The sequence below is a fragment of the Cloeon dipterum genome, chromosome 2 (assembly GCF_949628265.1).
Source record: "Cloeon dipterum chromosome 2, ieCloDipt1.1, whole genome shotgun sequence".
NCBI lineage: Eukaryota > Metazoa > Arthropoda > Insecta > Ephemeroptera > Baetidae > Cloeon > Cloeon dipterum.
Genome location: NC_088787.1, coordinates 35,551,401 through 35,566,786, shown reverse-complemented (window position 1 = coordinate 35,566,786; position 15,386 = coordinate 35,551,401). Strand labels below are relative to the sequence as shown.

The following is a 15,386-nucleotide window of genomic DNA, read 5'->3' as shown; positions in this document are numbered from 1 at the left end:
TGAGCCTCTGCCACTGCGCAGTGCCAAAAACAAAAAAAACTCAACTGGCCGTGGCCGTGAACACTTTAATTATACTGGTGCGGTAATTTTGGTAATTTTCACCTTGAAGACAAAGACACGCATTTGCTTTATTTTATTAATGAAAATTCACTTTTATATGTTAATTTTTTTATTCCTACGACAGGATCGTTTCGGATTGCTTAAATAATATTTTTTTCACACAAATCAGTCGCTTATTCAACTTCAACAAAACTAAAATTTTCAATTGTCATTTAAAATTGCTATAATTTTTTAATAATACATTATATTTTAGCGTCATCTAATAACAGAGAAAAATTAACGTCATCAACGTGAAGTTTGACAATTTTTCATTTCCATTGTGGACCTTACATCAATTGTTTGGTGCTAAAAATAACAAAGGATTAAAATCCTATAAACATATTAAAGTAGAGCTTTACAGTAAGCCAACTATTGGAACATTTTGCATTGTTTTTACTATACTAAGTAGTTAATTGTTAGTGAAATTGATCAACATCAGTAAATCACTTTAATAATGAAATCATGGTCAAGTATCAGTCAAAAATTACAAATTTTGTCAAATTTTTCGAAAAATTAAATTAATTTTCGCTTGGTTGCGATCTATCTAATATGGTGTGCGAATTTTGAGGAGAAATTCCGAAAATTATAAAATAAATTGTAAAGATGACCATTTATGCTCGCCAAGATTAAGATTGATGAGCATGCCAACTTCCAAGCCGATTTTCTAAAAAATTTGAACGCCCAGTTGGAAGAAATTTAGTTTTTCCCTATTTTTTTGATAGTATTTTCCAAGAAAGCTAAAAAGGATAGCGCACAAATCGCGATAAGAGTCTCACAAATCTAAATTTTTTTACTCCACGATGCAATATATATTGTACAACAGCCAGTCTATATGTGTCTACACTGAAAAATTATCAGTTTTTGGCGTATATAAAATTTTCTACACCGATTTACCTGCCCTCTTTTAATTATATTTGAATAAAATATAAACAAAAAAGATAATCACCAAAGCCAAAATTAAAACGGACCAGCTAAAGTCGGGGAAAATACTCGTTTGTAATGTTTCTTCTTCGTAATACTCGTAAACCTCGGGCGCATTTTCTAGAATCCAGTCCATGTAATTCGCAACGTCGGTGAAGAGCGAATAGCTGTTTGGGTTGCAAACTGTCTCCTGCGCTCCGCCGCTCGCGTTTGCAGACTTTTTCGACATGCCAAAGCTGACGATGCCGCGAATGAACCACCGGCCGTTCTTCTCGAGCGAAAGACTGCCTCCGCTGTCTCCATGGCACGCGGTTGTTCCTATAATTTGTTTTGATTTTATTTAAAAGAATACAATTAATAAATAAAAACATATACCGTTAGTGTATCCAGCGCAAAAGTTGTCTCCTGGCTTCAAATATTTCTGAAAGAACCTCCGGTTGCTCAGGTAGCACACTTTATGGGACCTGATTTGCAATTTAGCCTCTTGGAGAGTTTCAGGAAGGGTTTTGTTGCTGTCCGTGATTCCGAATCCTATCACCTATTTTAAAATATTATTATTATATTCTTTATTGTCTTTTGGCAAGGTCATACATCAGATTTTGTTACAATTCTAAATATATGCCCCCCAATTGCAATGCACACACAAATTACACACAAAAATCATAAATTTTTAACAAATTCCAAGAATTCAACAGTATCGTAAAATTTCTTCAAGTGAAGAAATTCATTCAAAGCAACAACAAACTTTTCGTATCGCGGCTCATGCCGTAACGAAACTGGCAAAGCATTGTACAACATTGCAGCACTTGAAAATGGATTTTGCTGCGAAATCAATAATTTCTGAGGAGCAATATACAATTCAGGCGCGCGGCGCGTTCCATGCCCATGCACGTCCCTGGTCTTTTTAAAGTAGGCGGGGTATTTTTTAACAAATTTACATGCCTCGAACAAATAAATTGAAAACACTGGAAGCAGGTTGTACCGCTCAAAAAGTGGTCTCGCAGAACACAGCGGCGTCAAACCCTTCCAGTACCTCTCGCCCGCCATGGCACGAATCAGCCGCTTCTGGGCCACGAAAACAGTCCGCAGCGCCCCATCGCTTGCTCCCCAGATCACAATACCATATGACATAATCGAATTCGCATGAGCATAATAAACATTTAACAAACTTTTTTCATCGACATTCCCCTTCAGGCCATTTAACATCGTCACCGTTGTGTGCAGGCGGCCACTAACGTACTGCGCATGGTCATCCCACTTGCAGTCTTGCCGCACGTGGAGCCCCAAAAATTTGGCATGATCTGCACACTGAATTAATTGGCCGGCGAGGTCTATTTGAGGGGAAACATTCTGCTTTTGCCCGCGGAACTGCACAAGAACCGACTTTGATGCGTTGAGTGTTAAAAAATTAGCTTCGCAAAATTCTTGAAGCATCTCTGCTGACAACCGGGCGTTTTGATATAATTCTTCGTTAGTTGGGGCGGAAATCAAAGAGGAAGTGTCGTCGGCATAATTCACGGTGAAGCCTATCAGAACGTATAACAGCATGTCGCAGACTCCGCCAACAAATAGTGACGGAGACAAAACGCCACCCTGCGGAGTTCCACGCACCACCGAAACCTCCGACGAAAACACTGTCCTCTCCCACTTGCCGACCCTCTGTGTCATTTTGACCACTTGCGTGCGCCCGGTGAGCGACGATCTCAGCCAGTCAAGCGCAACGCCGCGAACGCCATTCAGCTCTAATTTACGCAGCAAAATCGGCACACACACAGTCCCGAAGGCATTTGTCAAATCATAAAATATAGCCAAAATCTTTTGCCGATTCTCCATCTTTTCATGCAATTTCACAAAAAATTCAAATAATGCAGTTACCGTGCACTTGCCACGGACAAAACCATGCTGACTAATTGGGAGCAAGCCATGCTCCTCTTGGAAATTAACAAGTCGTATTAGAAAACAATTCTCTAAAATCTTAGAAAATGTTGGCAAGTTGGAAATCGGGCGGTAATTTTTAACATCACGCTTGTCCCCTTTCTTAAACAAAGGCACAACAACAGCTTTTTTCATCAAATGAGGATAAACGCCAGTTGAAAATGAGCAATTGACTATGTCTGCGAGCGGCGCAGCAATGTGTTGCGCTACACGCTTTACAAGAAACATGGGAACTTCGTCCCAGCCAGCGGATTTTTTTGGAGGCAAGCGGCGCAGATGATGCAAAATTTCTTGCGAAGTAACAGGAGACAGAAAGAGCGTTTGAGGCAAAGATTTCATTTGATCTTGTGGCATCTGGAAGTGCGGTGGCAGCGGAACAACAAAGCTCACATTCAAAGCATTGGCGATATCAATTTTGTCAGTTACATTAACATCATTTATCAACAACTCTGAAATGTCCGGTCTGTCCTTCACCTTGCCGACCGCTTTATTTATCAACGACCACGCGGCCGCTGATTTATTCACGGCTGACTCGATGAAGGAGCTGTTTTGCGCGCAAATTTCACGCTGCAATCGCACGTTAAAATCAAATCTCTTTCGCTTGAACAGCTCCCTGTCAGGGTGCTGCTCAGGAAGAGACCTAACTGCCTTACTTTGCTTTATTAGCTCCCTCCTCGCCTCCTTTACCTCACGCGATAACTTCACCTTTTCTCTCTGATTTGCCCGGATCAAAATCTTTTTGAGAGGAAAACACTCTGAAAAAAGACGGTGAAATATCTCCAAGAAATTCTCGTATTTCTCATCCACTGAGTCCACGGTGGCAACTTGAATCCAAGTTTGCAACTCTAAGCGGGACGTGAACTCTTCAACGCTCTCATCCGAAAAAATCCGAGCCTCCATAAATTTATCTAATACTTATTATGTATTTATTGAAATTAATACAAATATTTGGTGACTAAAACGAACCACAGCTTGGTTTTCAGAAACGCGTTCGAGACTGGCGTCTTCATTCCACAGGCAAATCGGACGGACGTGTTCGGTTATGTTAAATTGTTCCTCGTCGAAAATCATCAGACCGATATCGTAATGAAATTGCCCGGATGTGTAATTAGGATGGGAGATCAACCTGCTAGGCTAAAGTTTAGGCATATTAAAAATTGATAATCTGCGCATAATAATTCTTTATACCGTATTGATTTGTATTTTGGGAGAATATGAAGATTTTCTGTCATACACTCCAATTGTAACATCAAAGTCACTAGCATTCAGTCCAAAAATGCAGTGGGCAGCTGAAAATGATTTATTTTTAGTTTGTGTAAATTAAAAACTGAATAAGTTGTTAATTTACCCGTCAAAACTGCTTTAGTCGAGATGAGGGTTCCTCCGCAGATTGAAATTGTATGAATATTTTCAACCTGAGCATGCCAAGGGTGAGCGTCAGGTCGAGAATCGTAGCCGCCGTACAACCGCTGCGTCTCTCCGAATTCACTTTTCAATTTGCCTCCATTATTCTCTAATGCATCTGGTGTTAGTCCACATTTTGGAAAACTCAGGCTTTTCTTGTTGAGTCCTGATTAAAATAATTATAACCCTAAAATCAAGTTTTAGAGTTGGTCGATACCTTTTTTGGGATGCGCAGGTGGGATCCGAGGTAGGACGGGGATGTCTTTTGTGTATTTTGCGATCATATCGATGTAGGGTAAAATATCGATTATTATCCTATGGTTTGAAGGTTCTTTCAACAGGCCGTGGTTCACCCTCAATCCTCGGAGGAAATAGCGTTGCTTGTACGAATTCACCAGAGAAATGTCTGTTAGAAAAACATTAATAATACAGTTCGAAAAAAGTGATTTCTATAGATTACCATTAAAATTATCTGAAGCACGCACACATAGAAGACTTTGAGGGGCAAGTTCCAACTTCTCATACAGCTCCGTCAAATTGGAACTGTTGCTGAAGCAATTTTCAAAAGGCACGATTTGTCCTTAAATGTTTGGTTTAGGTCTTAAAATTATAATTTTTCTGATTATAGATCTTACGTGGTGCAAGGTTGTCCCAAGATTGCTTCTCTTGGGGGTTCTGTGGTTTTTTTTAAATTAAATTGCCGAGCTTTATAGAGAAATATTAAATATATTACTTGCCATCTTTGCAATGCAAAGTAATTTTTGTTCGTTTGTTCCACCACGTCTGAGTATTTTGCCCGGTTGAACAAACAAATGGGGCTTATTGAGGACATTTTTTTAGTTATGATTAAATGCAGCAATACTCTTTCTGCAGCTCGCGGATTTTTGTTCAATTCAATCACATCTTGCACCTAAAAAAGTGTCCAGAGAAAATACTTTAGAAGAAAAAATATTTAAAATAGCTCAACCTCGATGGTTTGGTTGGTGCATGCCGTTTCATTGCGTGAATAAACAGTCCCGCAGTCGCCAACGAAAGCTTGAATGTTTTCCTTCTCTTCCATGTTGATCTCACACTCGACTGAAATTTTAAGTATTTTATATTAATTGTCATTCCCTGGCCACGCTGAAATAATTATTACGCGTGAGGATTGCCCTTGGAGAAATTACTATTCCAAAACATTGTTTTTGATTTTGCACTAAAATTGCAATCCACGAACTGCGGTTTGCGCTACTTCGGTCCCAAACTCCGCAGTCTTTGTAGCTCAGATTTTCTCCGTCCTCGAAATCTGCGGATAAATAATAAAATTTTGCTTGAAATGCTGCGAGTCGAGAAATAAACTTACATGGAGCTGAGAATGTACTGCATCGCGCAACGCAAAATGCAGAGCTCAAGAAAATAATCAGCGAAAGTCCAACTTTCATCTTCTGCAACACATTTTTATTCGTGTTAACTGCAGTCCCATAATTATACTATTTGGAGAATGAAGATCTCGTGGAACTCATTCTCGCATGATGCGCAAAAGAGCAAGTTTTGGGTCGGAAAGCTTTCGCTAAATTCTCTCAAATCCGAATACGGACTCGTCTTTGCATTGCAAAAGTGTTAATTTTGGGCACCAATCAGCCCGCATTCGACCCACAAATCTTAGCAGGTGACTTGGATGTTAAAAAACCATTTACTGTTAATTTTTATTATTATTTTGAGTCTGGTAAAGCCTTGAATTTAATTTTTTTGCGTTAAAAACCTTGAAAATCAAAGGTTTTGGCCCTTATTTTAAGTCCTCGAGAATTTTTTTCATAAAAAATGATACAAAAACGAATTATTCAGCTGGAAACTCTATTAATTATTTTTGTCACTGCGTGGGGAAAGTAGCCAAAATTTCAATATTTAAATTAAAGCAAATTTTGAAACTTACATGTTTTGATCTGTGTGTTTTGGAGGAGAGACAGACGCTAACACTCACTGCCACAGCGTGAGCGACGAATTGGCGACTGCTTCCCTTTAAGTGTGTTGGGCTATTATGCTTTAAGCGCGGCGGCGCGAGATTCGCGAGAGCATAAAAAACCAGTTTTTCGGCAGTACAGCTGGAACCAAAGAGCGCAAAGAGATATTTTTACTAATGCGGCAAAAATAACAAGACAGTTTTTTTTTCTTTGACAAATAGATTGAGTTTCTAGCATTGATTTGTGATATTATTCGTAATAAACAAACTCAAACCCACGCAAAATCACGCAGACTAGACATTCTTTGCATATAACGCTTTACAGGTTGCCATTTAATATTGTAAATAAGGTGAAACCACTTCTCGCCAGACAGTTTAGACGAAAGAGGCGCTTGTTTTTGGGAGAGCAGTTTTCTCGGCGCTGTTCCTCGTCTTACAGTTATAATTTAATATGTCAGTTTTATTCTATTAGTTTCAAAAGAGAAAATTGAATATTTCTTTTAATGACAGTCCAAGTAATAATTAAACAAAAAATACTTTTGCGCGTGTTGTTGGCGATGGTGCCAACTGAAGTATATTGTATCGCAAGCTGCGTCATTTGAAATATTACGATCAATTGCTCAATTGAATGCCCGTCTGACACCATTGAAAATGATCGGGGTAACAGATTAAAGTGGAGATTGGTTCGTGTCGGGTGGTGCGACTTGAATTAAAATTTAAATTATCGTGTCTTGTCTAAAATGTTAACTACAATTTATTCCAACGAAAACATCTGCGTGGGCTGCAAATTAGCACTTCCTTTGCGCCGTTTTTTTTATAGCTGATTATGTTTAGAATGAAAGCCACCGAGTGGTGGGAGACCACACCAATTAAGTCATTCAAGAATAAATAAACACACGCACATGAGTGGCCTTCTGGTAGCAAGAGTAGGAGAAACCGGCGCCGAGCTGCGTGTTGATTTTATCGGAATTGAATGAAATTGATCGGCCAATCGCTGTAGGGCTACCCTGACGCCAGGGTTCAAATTCTCACCTCAGGGATGACCCAAAGCGCAATTTCCACTGTATAAAAATGCAGCTGAACTAAAAAAATCACCCCCTTGACCCTCTGTGCCTGAAAAATACCTGACATTGTGATTTAAATTTAAAGTTTTAGGCTGTTTAATTATGCAAAAAGTTCTACCATCAACAGAACTCGAGATTTTTCCATTTAGAGGCCTGTTTCTCCAGATTTCCCCGGATTTTATGTAAAAGTGCATCCCATTTCCCGACAAACATAATTTTTTAACTTAACGAACATAAAAAAATAAATTGAAAAATAGCATACCGAAAAAAGTGTGTTGTTTGAATTTAAAACTCACATTTTTTGAAGACGCGCGATCTGTGCTTTCTTTCAAAGAGAAGAACGCACCATTACCGCATCCGCCTTCAAGCGATTCACGACTGCGAGTGCGTAAAAAAAACCAGTTGGCGGCACAAGAGCTGGACCCAAACACCGCGCGATGTGTTAATGGCCAAAATGTCACAGGCGGCGGGAGAAGGCAATTTCATTCGGAATTAAACGAGGCACGCAGCCATCCGATAGTAAGAACCGCGGGCAATCTTCGCGTGGGAGAAGGAGAAACGTGCGCCGCGAAGTGCGAGATGTATAAAAGCGGCGGCTGTCTGCAGTCTCGCGCAGAATAAATGCAAATGTGGCTCAAATTAGCCGCTGTCTTGTGCGGAATATTTAAAATGATAACAAAATACTAGCCTCATTTTTAAATAAAAATTTATCAAATAAATTGCAAAACAGGCACGTCGTCTTTTTAAATTGCAAAAATTTTACCAGCTGGAATTCCCGCTTCAGACTTCCTGTTACACTGTGCAATTTAATTCACTTAAGTACAAAATTTAATTAATCTCGGAGATTTCAACAACGCGCAAAAAGACCAAAATCTCGTGTGTCAAGAGTGTTCGATAAATTTGTTGAGACGTGAATTCTTTGCATCTGTAACATAGTTTTTTGAGCGTATATATTGTTTGTACATTTCAATTGGGAGGCATGTTATTAGAATGTAACATAAATCTGATATTGGACCTCGCCAAAAGCTAGTAAAAATATAATTATATCATTATTGAAAGTGTAATGTATTTTCTAGAGTACTTTTCTCATTAAGTTATTTTCCCTGCTTATGAGATAGCCATCAGGTAGAATAAAAAAACATGCTATGCTGATGCCTCGTCTATATTCACTTACCAGTAGGACACTATAGTAACGAGACACTTTTCAACTACTAAGATGTATCTTGCTAAATTAACCTACGAGGTAAGTAATATATTTTAAATATAATATAGGTTTCAGCTGCGAAGATAAATTTCGATCTTGGTATTCCGAAATCGATAGGTTGGAAGCCTAATTAAATTTAGAGTTCATGATCCTAGCAATATCTAAATAATTATAATTGCTTTACCAGCAAGGTTTTTGAGATTTTTTTCTTTCATTTCTGTTAGACTGAAGAGGAAGAGAAGAAACATCGAAAATCGATATTAACGCGCAGGTATAATGGGACACCAGAATATTAATAACGCAAAATACACTCAAATGAAACATATTGTTTCAGTTTCTGCATCCGCTTCACACTCGTTGCCCTCGTGATAATTTTGCTGGCCGCTACAACCACCGCCACCATTTTCTTTTTGCTAGGCAGGGCCGGTAAGTTAATAGGATGACATATCTATAAGCACGACTTATCCTGTTTGAAATGTGCATTTGACAGAGGTTGATGACGATAAAGGCATCAATGCAGTTCCAACAACTCAGACCTCAATATCAACGCCGACAACAACAATAACAGCCACACCACCAACAACAACAACCAAAACCACTACCAAACCACCAACAACAACGGCACCACCACTAACAACTACACTACCACCACCACCACCACCATCAACAACAACCAAAACCACCACCAAACAACCGAAAACAATTACACCACCATCAACAACAACAACCACCACCACACCACCACCACCACCACCACCAACAACAACAACAACAACAACCACCACCACCAAACCACCACCACCAACAACAACCAAATCCACCACCAAACAACCAACAACAACTACACCACCACCACCACCACCAACAACAACAACAACAACCAAATCCACCACCAAACAACCAACAAGAACCTACACCACCATGATTTCTATTAACAACGGCTTCAAGGTTTGTGGTGGATCCATCATTAAGGAAAATCAAGTGCTGACTACTCGTATATGCTGCTTCGGGTGAGATTATCTAGTACATTTTATTTGTATTCATACAACAAGCTCCTCAATTTTTATTACCGCGCATTTACAAATCAAAAAGTCACATAATTAAATTAAACAAAAGAAGATAAAAAAACACAATGGAGATACATTTAAACTATAGTCATGGTCAATATAAACACATATTTTTAATATCGATGTGTTTCTGACGATATTTATCGACATTTTTTGTTGCTTTACATTAGGGCGGATTACGGCAACGCAACCTTGACAGAAAATTGCAACGCTGGGCATAAGGCTTGCATTGTACAGTGTTTCAAGGTCGAGCTAAAAAACGGTGCCGTAATCCGCCCCATTGGGTATATAGGACACGATATTTTACCATCGATATTCAAAAACATTTAGCGATGACTAATTTAAACTGTTTGTTGGCCACAGATAGGAATTGACAAACTGACCATACAATTTCAGAGCATATACTTTCACCATCTTCCTTGGCGGTATCAACGACTACGAACCCCGCCGGCAGATTGGCAAATCCACTAAATACACGACGCATATTTTCAATATCTTAACAGGATTCCTCGACGGTGTCTGCATTATTTTCCTGGACGCTCCGGTTTCTGGCAAGGATATTGCCATCATCCGTCTGCCATCTTGGTCTCAGCGCTCAAATACCTACGAAAGATACAAAGCTACCGTCTCTGGCTGGAGACGCACCTCAAACGGTACCAAAAATAATTTTTTTTTGTTAACCAGAGGACACAATTATTTTAATTACCAACTTGCTTGTTTAGATGGCACTCGGCCTAAGTACACTGACGTCATCGTCAACGAAAAAACATATTGTCGACGAGCCTACCCTTTTAAGAGCACTTTTTGGACAATTTGCACGTACGACACAAACGGATCTGGTTTTTGCGATGTACGCTTATTTATTCGCCTTTTTGCTCATTAAAATTTATATTTTATAAATTTTGCCAACAGAGATTCCCCGGCGACCCCCTCACCATCACTGAATCTGACGGACTGGAGACTTTAATTGGAATCACCAGCTTTGGTCTACCATTCTGCGACCTGAATTATCCTATCGGCTACGTCAGAGTCACATCTCACCTTCACTTGATCTATAGGTTGTCTGGATCACTCCATGTCCGCCCTTAAAACTCTTGCTGTTATCGTTATGTAATAAATAAAATTATCCGCATTTCCAACTTTTGAAATACATTTCGACCAATCCTTGCCACGCACACTTCATCTCTTCTCCGCAAAAATGATATAGATTTAACCCCATTTAAATGCTAATTGATTGATAACAAATCTCTACGATAGTTCCAGGTTTCATGGTCAATAAAAACATAATTTTAACTGCACCGCACGCTTGGTTTGTCCGAATAGTTTAATTTTTTCAAAATGAGTGATATTTTTTAAAAATTAAAACAAACATTTTTTCACAACCTTCTTACTTTGATTTATTCAATGCATAATTATGTCTATCAGTTCCACACTTGAATTATTTATATACTGTCATTTAAAATAATCTCTATAATTATAAGTCTTTTTGGGAAATAGGTACATATGATTATCATCTAAAATCTAAAAAATGCAGAAATAAATTTGTATATAATCAAGTTGACAAATCTGGAGTATTCTCTACAATCCACTCCATATAGTTGGCAACATCGTTGAATAAACTATAGCTGTGTGGGACTGTGTCATTTTGTAACTTTTTTCCCATACTGACGACTCCTCTGATGAACCAGCGACCATCTTTTTCAACAGCGAGGCTCCCTCCACTGTCTCCCTTACCAACATTTGTTCCTATAATTTTATAAATAAAAATGAGATAGTTTTAATTAAAAAATGAGGAGCAACCAACCGTTCGTGTAGCCAGCGCAAAAATTGTCTCCGGGTTTCAAATATTTTCCAAAGAATTTCCGGTCACTCAGGTAGCACTCTTTGTGCGATTTTATCGGCATCTTGGTTTCAAGGAGGCTTCCAGACGCTTTGAAATTGTTTGTTAATCCAAATCCGACCACCTGTTAAATAAAAAAAAGTAATTAATTAGAGCATTTTGGAATCAAAAAAATTCAACTAACCGTGGCCAAGAATTTTCTGGCGACGCGGTCCACGTCGGTGTCCTCGTTCCAAAGGCAAATTGGATGGACGTGGTCCGTCACTCCAAATTTCTCGTCGAAGATCAACAGACCTATGTCGTAGTTGAACGGATAACCATCGTAAAGAGGGTGGGCGATGAGCTTGATTGGCTAAATTGAAACGATATAAGTTCCATTCGAGTCTCATACAAATTATATTTTATTACCTTATTCGTTTGAATTCCTTTACCGATCGTCCTCGAATTATCATAAATACCGATCGACACTTCAAAATTGCTCACATCTCTTCCTAAAAGGCAGTGTGCAGCTAAAAATAAGAACAATGAAATCGACAGATCAATAAAAGATTAATTTTTAAAACCTGTTAGAACTGCTCTTCTCGAGATGAGGGTACCTCCACAGATGTCTTGGTCTGTAGTGTAGACAACTTTCGCATGCCACGGATGTCCGTTTTGCTGCGCTTGGTATCCGGAAAAAATATATTGCGTCACTTCATTATCCTCAGAAAAGTCTCTTTCTTGACTCGCAGTCATTTTCGTTCCACAGTTAGGGAAGCTCAGGTTGTCTGCGTCATTGTTGAATGCTTTAGAAGTATAAAATTAACGTAAAGGAATAATTTTCTTGTTATTTTAAGTTTACGTTTTATTCGTTTCACTGGTGGTATGTCGGGCAAAACAGATAGGTGTTTCGCGGATTTTGCGATCGGTTGGACAAAAGGCAGAATATCAACGAAGATATTGCAGTTTTCATTAAACAGGGGATGGTGCATTTCTAAACCTCGAAGGAAGTATCTCCCTTTGTAGAAGTTCGCCAGATCATGATCTACGAAAAATTTTTAATTAAATATAGGAGATAATTTAAAAATGTTAATTGCGTATACCTTTGTAATTGTCCGCAGATTTTACACAAAGTAGGCCTTGGGAAGGCAGACCCAACTCCTTGCCAACTTCAGCCAAACTGGAGCTTGGATCTTTCAGGCATTTCTTGCAGGACATGAGTTTTGCTAGAAAAATAATATTTTTTTAGTTATTTAAATATATGTACTGCAGTTTGAGAATCTGAGCGATGTTTCGGGGGTTGAGCGTCTACTTTTATTGAAAAGACTATTTACTTGCTGGTTTTGCATCTTTGCAGCATGCGTAAATTAATTTCACTCAAGTTGGGACACGACAAAATAAACTCTAGTAAGTATTTATTGCTATAATATACTTACTGATTTTGTTCTTTGCCAACAGGTCTAGATTATCATTGCGCTGAAAAAATAAAACACATTAAAATGTGTATAAAATGAGTTAAAAAATCTATTACAACTCGACGCAGCATCATGAAGTTGTTAGAGATTTGTCTTTTTCTTGCCAATAAGTTTTTCGTCTCTTTAGCACGATTGTACAAACAAATTGGCTTTGTTCTTTTAAGAAGAGTTTTTGTATTAAAAATCAGAATTGTTTCATTCCCAGGAGCATATTCATTCAGGATGACTTCTTTCACATTCTTCACCTGAAATTGTTAATAAATTATAAATCAATAAATTTAAAATAAATTTAAGGTTTATCTCACCTCTATAATATTTTTGACGCAATTTTTGAAGTAAAACACTCTTTCATCAGCACATCTTCCTTCATAAACTGATATTTTCTCCTCACTATCTGTAGTAAAATTGCATTCGCCTGAAAGAAAAAAGGTTAAATTAGTTTAAAATTATTTTTCAATGTTGAAATAAATTTACGGGTTAAAATAGTTCTATCAGAAATGGCAATTCCGTAGCATCCCTGCTCAGCTTGCCGCAAATAAACGATCCAAGGGCTGCTCATTGATCTTTTCTTATGCACGATGCCGCACTTTTCGAAGCTCAAGTTTGCCCCCTCGTCGAAATCTACACAGCAATGATCCAAAATTAACTGAGAAATAATTAAAAAAAATAATTAATATTGTTTTTTTCATAAGGTTCAGTTACAGCAAGATAAAAATCGATTTTAGAAGAACCTCACAATATGAAGTAATAAAAAAGTATAAAGCCATGACTATACTTACATGGAGCTGAAGTATCGATGCATTGGACGACGCAAATTACAAAACCAAGGAGAGCGAGAGGTGTGAATTGGATATAATTCGCCATGGTTGAGCTGTTGACAATTCAGTAGAAAATAAATAATTAGCTTTTATGACACAACTGAAATAATGTTATGGCTAGAGAAAAATATTTCAAAGACCGTCCAAATAACTTGCTTCCTGCTCAAGCGCGGCGGGTTATTTATTTTGGCCCTCGGCCAAATCACCGCCGCGATAAGTGGGGCGAGAGGAAAAAACATATCAGCAGGCAAGCAAATATAGTCTAACCGTCCTGTCGCATGTGTCGCGCGAAGTCTCAAGTCGGCCAACGCCCTTATTGAAAAATCTAATAAATTATGATTACTCCAAAGTAAGACTTTTCGAGCGCCGTGATATAATATTTACCTTGAGCATTTTTTTCAACCGTTCTTGCGTTGAAATCATTTTATCAATTTAATATATTTAATTGAATTTTTCTTCTACAAGAGAATAAATAGGTTTTTGATTTTGCAGTAAATTAAAAAAGAGCAAAAGAATTTATTTTCTAAAACGTGGAACAATTTTTAAGTGGAAATTATTAAAATTGTTTCATATTTGATTTTTTTTAACATTTAAATTAAAACCTGACTAAATAATTAAAAAAATAATATATTTAAAAGAGAACCCGGAGGAATCGAAGAAAATATACATACTGAATTTAATTAAAAGAAAATTGAAAAACATGTAACGAGAGACTCGCCGTTATTAAGAATCCACTGCGACGCGGACACTGCGCTAATAACACTCGAGTGTCGAGTTTGTGTGTGTGCCAAGACACGTGGACTCAAGCGCTTTTATACCGTGAAAAGGCTTAGACATTTTAAAGTCTAACTCAATAAGTTACGCGCGCGGATTCCATTTTTTTTTCGGAGTTTCAGCCAAGGATTTTCATTTAATTATTTTTTAAGGATATTTAGGAACTATAAATTTACAATTTTACACTAAAAATATTTTAATGCTCTAAACAAATCATCTTGGAGTTTGTTTTCAGAGACACAAACGATAAGCAGGGAGATTATGAGCAAAAAGTGTGCTTTTTACTAAATTATTAATAAATATTTTATATTGAAGATTATTTTTGTACTGAACCTGCAACTATATTGCCGTTATAAAAAAAAATAAATTTATAAAAATACCCAGTCCGTTTTTAAACTTTTACGTTTGGCCTATTTTAGAGAAAGGCGCAGGTCCTCCAGCGAAACAGTTGATCTTTGACGTAGAAGACTCTCGGATGGTGGTTTTAACCTTAAAAAGGAAGAATGAGAAGAAGCAGCTGATACAGACGAGAAAAAATGTCTTAAGAGGTTGCACGTGAGAAAAATTTTGATCAGTGCGACTTTATTTAAATTTGCATCAAAAGTTAAAAATATTCTCATGTTTAATTTTTTCCCAAAAACTAATTAAATTAACATACCAGCTCCTAAATCACGTGATAGGGAAATGGAAGAAAAAATTATTGTAGTCACTTTTCGGTAATTTAAACAAGTTTTATTTTTATTTTGAACTTTTAAATATGATCAGCACTTCTCGTGGAGGTATATGAGCTCTTCGGGTCCATCCAGAGTGGCTGCAGAGGATCTTGGCTCAAATGTGGCAATCATTTCGCCTCCTTTTGCACCAAGG

General features: G+C 37.8%; 3 protein-coding genes and 2 long non-coding RNA genes across 5 annotated transcripts; 1 reads left to right on the top strand and 4 right to left on the bottom strand.

The window, feature by feature from the left end:
• Positions 1-146: 146 nt before the first annotated feature.
• On the bottom strand, positions 147-7,728 carry LOC135936907 (transmembrane protease serine 9-like). Its single transcript, XM_065479915.1, has 13 exons — positions 7,659-7,728; positions 5,702-5,783; positions 5,498-5,644; positions 5,327-5,436; positions 5,093-5,269; positions 4,995-5,034; positions 4,820-4,939; positions 4,577-4,765; positions 4,304-4,525; positions 4,144-4,244; positions 3,922-4,089; positions 1,396-1,558; positions 147-1,338 (listed from the first exon to the last, which is right to left on the bottom strand). The coding sequence occupies exons 2-13, from the start codon at positions 5,778-5,780 to the stop codon at positions 1,004-1,006; spliced, it is 1,851 nt and encodes a 616-aa protein (XP_065335987.1). The 5' UTR covers positions 5,781-5,783; positions 7,659-7,728; the 3' UTR covers positions 147-1,003.
• Positions 7,729-8,987: 1,259 nt separating this feature from the next.
• On the top strand, positions 8,988-10,722 carry LOC135937589 (collagenase-like). Its single transcript, XM_065480748.1, has 4 exons — positions 8,988-9,576; positions 10,030-10,286; positions 10,356-10,483; positions 10,546-10,722. The coding sequence occupies exons 1-4, from the start codon at positions 9,488-9,490 to the stop codon at positions 10,720-10,722; spliced, it is 651 nt and encodes a 216-aa protein (XP_065336820.1). The 5' UTR covers positions 8,988-9,487.
• Positions 10,723-11,061: 339 nt separating this feature from the next.
• Positions 11,062-11,821, bottom strand: LOC135936908 (plasma kallikrein-like). Its single transcript, XM_065479916.1, has 3 exons — positions 11,658-11,821; positions 11,438-11,597; positions 11,062-11,379 (listed from the first exon to the last, which is right to left on the bottom strand). Exons 2-3 carry the CDS (start codon positions 11,535-11,537, stop codon positions 11,186-11,188), a joined length of 294 nt encoding a protein of 97 aa, XP_065335988.1. The 5' UTR covers positions 11,538-11,597; positions 11,658-11,821; the 3' UTR covers positions 11,062-11,185.
• A 60-nt stretch (positions 11,822-11,881) lies between these two features.
• On the bottom strand, positions 11,882-12,486 carry LOC135936909 (uncharacterized). The gene is made up of 3 exons (XR_010574405.1): positions 12,315-12,486; positions 12,037-12,258; positions 11,882-11,982 (listed from the first exon to the last, which is right to left on the bottom strand). It is a non-coding gene; the product is annotated as an uncharacterized LOC135936909 (long non-coding RNA).
• Positions 12,487-12,990: 504 nt separating this feature from the next.
• LOC135937878 (uncharacterized) lies at positions 12,991-13,804 on the bottom strand. The gene is made up of 4 exons (XR_010574566.1): positions 13,707-13,804; positions 13,402-13,548; positions 13,233-13,342; positions 12,991-13,172 (listed from the first exon to the last, which is right to left on the bottom strand). It is a non-coding gene; the product is annotated as an uncharacterized LOC135937878 (long non-coding RNA).
• Between the last annotated feature and the right edge of the window lie 1,582 nt (positions 13,805-15,386).